This window comes from Pyxicephalus adspersus, chromosome 8 (assembly GCF_032062135.1).
Source record: "Pyxicephalus adspersus chromosome 8, UCB_Pads_2.0, whole genome shotgun sequence".
NCBI classification, from domain to species: domain Eukaryota; kingdom Metazoa; phylum Chordata; class Amphibia; order Anura; family Pyxicephalidae; genus Pyxicephalus; species Pyxicephalus adspersus.
In genome coordinates this window covers 65,752,810-65,762,813 of record NC_092865.1, presented here as the reverse complement: position 1 = coordinate 65,762,813, position 10,004 = coordinate 65,752,810, and the positions used below count along the sequence as shown (strand labels likewise).

The 10,004-nt window shown below is 36.3% G+C and overlaps 1 protein-coding gene across 1 annotated transcript in view; it reads right to left on the bottom strand.

The window, feature by feature from the left end:
* SLC6A11 (solute carrier family 6 member 11) overlaps positions 1 to 10,004 on the bottom strand; it is a gene marked incomplete in the record, with an annotated part of 88,140 nt that overhangs the window by 22,219 nt on the left and 55,917 nt on the right. The window contains 1 exon segment of the mRNA XM_072420988.1: positions 4,299 to 4,433. Coding sequence (XP_072277089.1) covers positions 4,299 to 4,433 — 135 coding nt within the window.

The following is a 10,004-nucleotide window of genomic DNA, read 5'->3' as shown; positions in this document are numbered from 1 at the left end:
GCTAAACACATAGAAGTTTTACCTTGTGTGGGATCCTAGCGATATCCTAGCTGGATCAAGAACATTGTTCTCTGAAAGAAATCTTCCTCCCACACAAGCTAAAAATTATATACGGACTTTCTACTCTTTGCTCCAATATACCATAACTCAGACATAGAAATACACTTTGGGTATGAAACCAACCTACCCAGTGCATTAAAATTCAGAGGTACCTAGGTGCTACTCTGGCACCGGACCTACCCTCTTCCATTGAAATAAAATCGAGCTTCTAATCAGGAACCTTATTTTACTGGGTGGGAGAAGATGCAGCCCTGGAAATCCTCCTGTTCCCCGGGCGCTCAACCTCTCGGCAAATCAGAAGGCTGTCCTCGCTTACATTTTAGGTAAGCAAGAAAGGCTTGATTCGCCGCGAGATCGAACTTAATATTCTCGCTCACTCATCCTTATTGCCAATAAGCAATGAACAATTCATAAGGTGGACATTCAGTCATTACATTACTCTGCAGTGGATCATTGCATGCGTTCATTTCCAAACATCATCTTATGAAGTATACCGATAAATATATGTCCCCTGAGGAAGCCTTTTAGGCGAAACACGTCGGGATTGAGACAAGACTGTATATTTGTCTTTATGACCCTTTGTCAATATGTTAACATGGGCTCCTTCTAACATTGTTTAGCATAGGGGAACTATGTTGAGTTCAAGCAGCATAGGAGAACAATGTTATGTTTAGGATTGTTAACAACATTTTTCAAGTGAACAATACATTTACTTTATTGCCATGTTAAGCAGCATCTTCTCTTTTCTTTTGAATCCTGAATACCTATTTTTTTTAATGCCAAATCTGTGTCTATCAAATAGCTAAAATGTGCAACAGATTTAGAGTTTATAGATAAGGTATACTTGAAGAAACAAATACGTTTTCACTTGTTTTCTTTGTAAGTGACAGTCCACCAAGAACTATGATGCGAGAAGCAACATTTCACTACTTGCTACATTCATATTGCAGTGTATTATGCACTGTAAGTAGGGTATAAATCACATCCTCAGTTAAATAGAAGCTGTCAAAGTTACAGGAAAGTTGTCACAGTGATGGATGACTGTGGGATCTCGCACTTCATATTACATTGTTCTGCTCAATAGAAACACAGCAAAATGTCAACTGATTTATTATGTATATGTCTGTTCCTCAATAATACATCATTTACACAAGGCATGAAATTAATTCAAAATGAGGCAATAGACAAACAATGGCAATTTGTTATTGTCATTTTTGACCTCTTTATCTGATGGGAAACACCATTGCCAGAGGACGAGTCATTAAGCTGCTATTAAGTTAGGGAGGCACACTGTGGGGTGGATTAAAGCAGTTTAGCAAAATGTAAAATCCATAATATAGGAATATGCTTAAAAGAACCCTTATCCTGCAATAATCAGTCTAAATATAATATAAAGTATCATTTATGTTGAATTAAAAGGCAACTAGACTCTGACACTAAAGCTGTAAAGATTTCCTTTATATGAAGAATCTATCACGGGACTGCATTTGGGCAGATAGGAATATTGTGAAGAATAATGTGAAAACCTGGATTTCTGTGTGCTTTCTTTTCAATTTTGTGACTGCAATATACTGATTGCTGGGAGAGCTGAGATTTGATTCAAATTGGATAAACTATAGGATTAAGTAAGCTGTGTGTGGGTCTACAGTGGTCCACTCCTATGGGTTGAACTTAAAGTTATAATTTAAGTTATAATTTTATAATTTAATAAAGTTCTGTTTGTTTGATACAGTTGATGTGTTTTGACTTACGCAACTCGTGTTGAAGTGGAAACAATAGATCTGCGAAACGTGTCGGGTCTTAAATTGACATACTCCCTAGGCAGACCTTTACAAAACATTTACTGTTATTCAGTGTCCTGTTTGGATGGAAATATTTTGATATTTCTTAAATAAATCATAGTTTTTAACCAAATGAATATGTTAATACTTTTTGAGCATTTGTGGATGACGGGGTAATAACTTGTAACTAAATATATTTGACGGTGCCATTAAAGTCCCATGCACATAGCTGTGTTTGATATAAGACCCATATTTAACATGCTAAGCGTTTGCGTAAATAATGATTATATCCTATAGAAATTGATGGGCCACTCTGGGACTCTCTATTCTGTCCAATGGTTGGTACTCAATGCATGTGCCCTATGGATGACTTTTCATGTCTTTTAGGTTTGTTTTTAATTAGTTTCCCTAATTTATGTAAACCCTAATGATAAACCTCTCTTATTTTCCTGAACTAAACACATTCCCAAAGCTTCCCACTCAGCCTTGTAGCCAGCCACAGGCCTGGGACATACTCTATGCTTCTAGTTTGGGGGAGAACATGACCCTCTCATTTCTCCCAAGATACAGTGCTCACTGTCCAATCTCCAGTTTTAAACGTTGTCACGTGGAGAAATATCCTTAGCCCTATGACACTATATGAGTCCAAGGGAAAGCAAAGTGACAGGGTCACTTTGGGTTTGGGTTAACATTTGCTACATTACGTTGCTGTGCAGTGGATCATAGCAGCTATTGATTGTAATGAATGAAACCGCAAAACAAAAAAAGCATGTCATTAGCAGTAATTTCTATTGAGAAATATTGTGCAGTGCACTGTACTATACTTTGGCTATTATTACATTTTAAAATACATCAGTGGCCCTTACCCCCATTATGCATTGTGACAGTGAACTAGACTACACTATAATTCCCAATAGAAGTTTTCTGTTAATTTAACCAAGGTCCCTAACACAAATACAAAATAAACACAATGACATGCAGAAGAACTAACAGTCAATATACTATATAATATAAAATGTCATTTGGGTTGGTATAGTAGTTCAAAAAATAAACACTATTTGAATTCATGCACACTATTTGGGCTGCATATGCATTACATTTCTATTGTTTTTGTCTAGGGCAGAGGTCGGCAAACTTTCATGGCCAATAGGCCATTTCAGGGGTGGGCGGGAGCACACTAGGCTGGACTCCCACCCTAATGGCTCCTAAGGGAACACCCCTGGCGTGAAATATGCATTGCGGAGGGGATGGATATCCCTTCAGGGAGCTTTCCCAATTTACCGCAACAGCAAGGAAGTGGCACCTGAGCTCCAGCGGCTCCAGAGTTCCAGCGGCTCCGGTAGTTTCTAACGTTCCGGAACGAACTACCGGCTAGGCCGTATCCAGCCTAAAGGCCGGAGTTTGCTGACCCCTGGCCTAGGCTATAGTACTGCATTGAATAATTTACAAGAGAAAAGAATATAAAACAATTGGCAGATAGTATTTGGTCAGTAACTTGGTGTAACTGTCCCTGCTTTCACTAATACAAAACTGACCTGCCACTGGCCAATTTCTATCAAGCTATTTCACCAACCATAAGAATAACATCAGAAAGTACAGCACTATAAAATTGGCCAGTACCAGATTAAAATTTTTTTTAGGGATAGTAGGAAATAATGTAGTAGAGGCAAATAAAAGGCAGCTCCCAGAATAGCCATTACCAAGCAAATACTTAACTTTAAATACTCTAAAAAATACTCTACAAAATACTACAAAAAATGAAACCCCCAAAAATCACCCTTCAATTATCACCCCACAAAACAACCATCCAAAAAAGTTTAACTTTAAATAGATGCTCAACCAACATAATATGAAAAAACGAACACCCCCAAATTAAATGAAAACAACAAAACACCATACCCCCAATCTCACTATGGATGGGATAGCAGCAAAAAGTCTTCACATTGACTACAAAATAAAATGCAAAAAAATAAAAAATGAATAGTAATAAAATAAAGAACAAAAAAAAAAAAGGCAGCAATGGGATTGTGAATACCAAAACAACTGTCAATCAGAATTCATTCAAAGAATACTTTCCTGTTTTAATCTTTAATCTTTTCTTATTCTGTCTTCTTTCCTTTTGATTTCTGTACAACATATTCCATTTCACTGACTCTTTGTATGGTCCTGTGTCCTTCTTTTATTATTAGGGTTCTAGCTTAACTAAAAGCTTCTACTGGCCTTTCTACGCCTGCTGGCTATAGTTGAAAGACTATGCAATGTACTATGATTTAGGAAAATAATACATACATTTAAGAATTTATACAAAGACGCTGAACCAAAAATTTCAAACCGACACAGATCATCTCAAACCCTTGTTAGCGGTGAACAATATAACAATATGTTCAACTTTAAATTGAACTGCCTATTTACCAATACATAATATAGGATAAAACTTTCAAACAGACAATTGCTCACCTGTGGATCTGAGAGTCGAGATAAATCTGGATATAAATAAAATTTAATTCCTTGGGATGCTCCAGGTAAAGTGACTCCACGAACCAAGAGAATGAGCAGCATGACATAGGGGAAAGTTGCCGTGACATAGACCACCTGTAGAAGAAATACTCCAGAGTTAAAAACTGTCATATATAATAATGTATCAAAAAGTTGATTTTCCAAGAGGAAAAATAATAGAAGAAGCTGGTATTCATGGCAGTATAATAATGTCAAAGTGTTTAATACATCAATGACAATCAGTAACAAGTATATAGAAAAATTGTTAGTGATCCCCCCATTTATTTTGCATGGGGTAAACAACCAATTATCTATACAATTTAAATCCCTAAGTAATAAACACTGGTTAGCTTAAACATTTCTTGTCCCATCTTGTTTACTGCCATAAATATGTTATCACACATAATCAGTTAGTAGATCCCAAACCCATACATTCTGAATGATATAAAAAATATGAGAAACAGCTGAAAGAAAAGTTCTCAACTAACTTGCAGAAATTAAAATGTAATTTCTATATGTAGTGTATGTACACCAACTAATTTTAGAATATCAGAAGGAGCAAGAGTAAAGACTGGGTAAAATGAAATTGTAGTGCAGAGATATTGGGTAAAATTTTGTGTATTACCATTGGCAGAACCTTGTTAGTTTTTCCAGTTCAAAAGAGAAACCGGAGAAGATGTAAAAGCTAGGTTCACAAACTCGCACTGCATTTAAGCACCCATGTTAATGCATGTTACATTGCACTCATACATTTTAAATGACCTACCAAAACACTCCAGCTAAGACTAAACCTACACTTTTTTAGAAATGTAATGCACAGTAGTGTTGTATGTCATGGCCCATTTTATTATGGCTTTAGTGAATTGGATTGCCATTCATTCTGCTGCATTGCACTCATGTAATTTTCCTGAACATTGCAAGCTGAATTAAACAGGCAGCCCAAACATAGATTTAGCTTTGCTCATTCTTCTCTGTCAGACTTCATCTGATCTCTTTACCTTTATACCTATATGAAGATAGGAACTTCTTCCTTCTAGCAGTTGTAACCTTGGGAGATTACACAAGTGCACTGCAGCATGCATATAATCGTTTATGGGCTAGGGGTGTGGAATAGACATCTTTATTGCCTAATTATTTGCTTTGCTCAGCCCTTATCTGCCAGTAAAATAAAAATACATATAACCTGCACAGAAACAATGCATTGGGTCTGATTTATTAAAGCTCTCCAAGATTGGAGAAGATACACTATCGTGGGAGAACCTAAGTGATCCACCAAACATGGAATAGATCTGGTCCAGCATTGAAAACATTTGCCAACCACTAGCAAACGTTTTTTAAGAAATCCATTGCAGGTTTGCTGGATCACCCAAATTCTCCCATGATAGTCTATCTTCTTGGAGAGCTTTGATAAATCAGGCCTAATGGTTCACATCATGTTCTGATAGCCTGCAAAGCACAGTATAAAAAATAGATTATAGGTTATATTAGCAAAGTTGTTTGGAATCTCTATGAATTAAATACACTTGTGTGTTTTAATTAATAAATGACTCAGTTATTTAGCTTGTCTCAAGTGTCAATTTATTAATATGATTCTTTGAATATTACATAGGTTTAGTTACCGATATTGTGCATTGTCATCAGGCATTACGTAGTTAATAGCAAAGGAATTGCCCTGCTCATAAAAAGCACTCATTTTTAATTAGGAATAAAAACTTGTTTACCATCGGATTTGTTTGGTTCATTTGAATGTTACTCTTTGAAGTATATACAAAAGGTTTGCTGGCAATATACTGAATTCCCTACAGTTCCTGCACTAGGGCCAACACACCCACGTGAGAATTTAATATGTTCTACTTCCAGTTAGGAAACAAAGACAAATGGAACATTAATTTTATTAACCAATATTTAAAATGAGCACAGAGGGGATAGATTTAATGAAAAAGTAACGTGCAAAAAACAAAGTATTGAAACACAGCAAAACCCATAATATTATTTGTGTTTTTATATTACTTGATCATTTTTACCTTTTATTAAACATTTGACTACATTTTGCAATATTTGTAGCATTTTTACACTTTACAAATAATGTAGCCACTAACACTATAAGGCCAATATAAGAGCAGAACATGGCCAGTTCTACGGACATGACCTATAGTGAAGAGCTAGCATGTTTCTACAAGGCACCTCTCTACATTATTAGAGAATGAGGAAGGACACCCTACTGGAATATTATCTTAAGGGTTTAATGCTGAAAAGATATATATAGCTTTCTGATGATGAATGGAATTCATCAAACCCGGGTATAAATTATTTCACAATATTTATAAAGCACTGACATATTATGCAGCTCTGTACAAAGTCCCTAGTCATGTCACTAGCTGTCTTTCAAAGGGGCTCACAATCTAATGTCCCTACCATAGTCGTATGACTTTATTACAGTCTAAGGCAGGGGTCTGCAACGCGCAGCTTCGGAGACGCATGCGGCTCTTCAGCCTCCTTGTTGTGGCAGGCGAAGGGAGCGTGAGATCCTTGATGGGGGATCCCCTTCCTCCTGTAGACACTGTCGAGGAAGAGGGATTCCCCTCCAGGGTTCTAACAAAAAAATCTACCAATGAAATAAATCTACCAGGGGGTGTCTACAATGACCTCATCGTCAGGTCATGTTCTGCAGCCTTGCATTTCTCCCAGTACAAACATCCATATCTCCTAAACATATCTCCTAAACCTCCTAATGACCTAAAATTTCAGGGTACACAGCGTACTCTCATAGCTAGCAGTACCCCAAATTTCATCTTCCCACCTTTAATATCTTTTAAAGTATGGGGGTCATAATTATTAAAAATAGTTATAATTGATTATATTCAGAGTTGCTGTTTAAAAGTGTGTCTAGAAAACCCGAAATTAAACATACAAATTATGGACCCCCGGGGTTGCTTACATGGCAAGGAGGTGCGAACTAGGGATGAGCAAGAATGCCTCTGACATTCTCGCAAAAAATTCCTTGAACTTCAGATGCTTTCGCGAAATTTCGGCAAACCAATATCGCTAAACTATCGGAAGATCTCATTTTAAACAGGAGGATTCACAGGGAATCCTCCTGTTTGCAATCCCCGGGGCACTAGAGGTTAATTAATAGTATACTAATACACTTTGACTGTTTTTGTGAATCCTGTAAATAGGTTTAGCTGCAGGGTGCTAATTCAATAGTAATCCACTGTGTACATATAATTTAAACAGTCAGTTGCTTCATGTGTTCCTTTTTAGATCTGAAATGTAAAATTAAAACTAATAAAGTACTTTTTCAAAAAAAAAAAAATGTACCCTTCAGTGCCAGGGATCATACATTCTTCTCAATGAATGCAGCTGCCTTGGCCGCATTCATTGAGAGGACGTGTGATCCGTGGCACTAGAGGTTAATTACGCTCTAGTGCCTGTGATATTCTCAATGAATGTGGCTGCCTCGGCTGCATTTATTGAGAAGATGTGTGATACTGAGCACTAGAGGTTAATTGCCCTCTAGTGCCGGGGATCGCACACTTAAAAAAAAAAAAAAAAATTTAAAATTCGACCTTGATCGGCGTATTTACACCGGCCATTCTCGCTTAAAATTCGGTAAATTAGAACGACCGAATTCGCCGCGAGATTGAGTTTTAAAAACTTGCTCATTCATTCCTAGTGCAAACCCCAAATTTATACCTACCTGTCAAAAAACTAGTCATACTACACCACCCTGTCCCCTCCCTACTTTGAACCCCAATTTCTCTGGAATGGGTAGTTGTACAAAACCAGAAATGTAGGTGTAAATGTAAGTGGGGGACACCTGTGGCTATCACTCTCTAAAATTTCATCATTAGGCCATCAGCAGAACATAAAAAAACTACATCAAAAAAATCTACCCTGTTCAAATGTAAGTTTCTTAAGATTTATTCCTACAATGTAACATTTGATATACATAATTATATGTAAAGACTTGATATAATTATGTAGGCTATATAATAATTTGTTTAAGTAACCTTATTTTAATATTCAAATATATATGTATTTCTTATTGTTCTATTTATCAATTACCAAATAAATTACCTATTAATTTTGGGAAAACAATTTAAAAATATAAAAGTGTATATACAAGAAAGATTACTGAATACTTTAATCATAAGTTAAATAAATCAAAAGAAATACAATAAATACTGCACAAATTCATAAAATAAATCATGATACTAGGGGCATAGTTCAGTGTTTAATTTATTTCAAAGTATGCCTACACATGCACACCGCAACTTCTGTTTGTTGTATTCTGTTGTTGGTAACAGGTAAAATTAAAACTTTTAAAAGTTTATAAGCTGTGTTACGTTCTGCAGCTCCAGACTATTTTTCTTTAGTGTAAGAGGGGGCAAAATGGCTCTTTTGATAGTAAAGGTTGCTGACCCCTGGTCTAAGGTGAAATTTAGGGGGAAGCCAATTAACCTAACTGTATGTTTTTGAAATGTGGGAGGAAACCGGAGCACCCTGAGGAAACCGCAAGCATAGGGAAAACCTGCAAACTCCATGCAGATAATGTCCTTAGCAGTTTTAGGGAAAAGTAAAGGAATGGCCAGGGTTCGGGGACTGAGTACAAATAAATCAGTGCCTTGTTTTGAATGCTTTTGAAGAAACTTGATCCATGGTGGTGAAGACAGGACAGAGAGAACACTACATGTGTAATGGTCGCAAAACTCTCTACCAACTACCGATAGTTTACATTCAAAAAGCTAACTTGAAGATTAAAAGAGCTTTTGGGATGGTCTCAAAATATGTCCTCCTGCCAAAAATAGGTCCATCTCTCTGATGGTTCCTGGGACCCTTCAACATGATATCAGAACACTATTTCACTTTTATTGCCATCAGATCCTAAGTATGTCTTCCAATGCTCCAAGATGCCTGTTGGCAAGCAAATACCAAAACATTACTACTACCTTCATTATCCAGGGAAGTTCCCACTTTCCATATTTCTGAAAAAGAGCTCTATTATGAAGTACAAAAATGTGCTTTACAAATGTGCTAAGTACTTTGCTGGCTTTGGGAAGTTTACTTTTAAAGGTTTACATGGAAAACAACTACTGCTAAACTAATAATCTTACATATGTGAGTATCCTTTACTTTCATCATAGCGAATAAAGAAAGATCTCACATGTCATAAAAATACTTATAAAAATGTATATTGTGCATTGTCTTCAGTGATATATCTACTATATCTAAAAAGCTTAGAATTACTAACATCTTAAATTGTGACTTTTCTAAATTTACTGGTGTATTGCAAGGAAAAAAAAGTTTTAGTCACATCTTCCATCTGTCCCTTATGAGGATAAAATCTGTTCTAGCATGGTATTCCCCTAATATTGTGATTCTAAAGGATCTGGATGAGTTTCCTTTTTAGTTACATCTTTCAAGGAAATTCTTGATCCAGTTTATATACCACATAATACAGATTGATCTCTGATGCCACTCTCTAAAGTATTCTTCCATGAGTCTGGAAGAAGTCTAGCCCTTTACACTTGGAATCATTGAAAACCAAAACAGGAACAGAGCTATATTGGTGAAAGTAGGGATATGCGGGGAACAGCTCCAGGGATAGCATAAGTATTGCACCCACAATTGCTTTTTATTTTTAGGAAGGTGAAAGGGTATTTT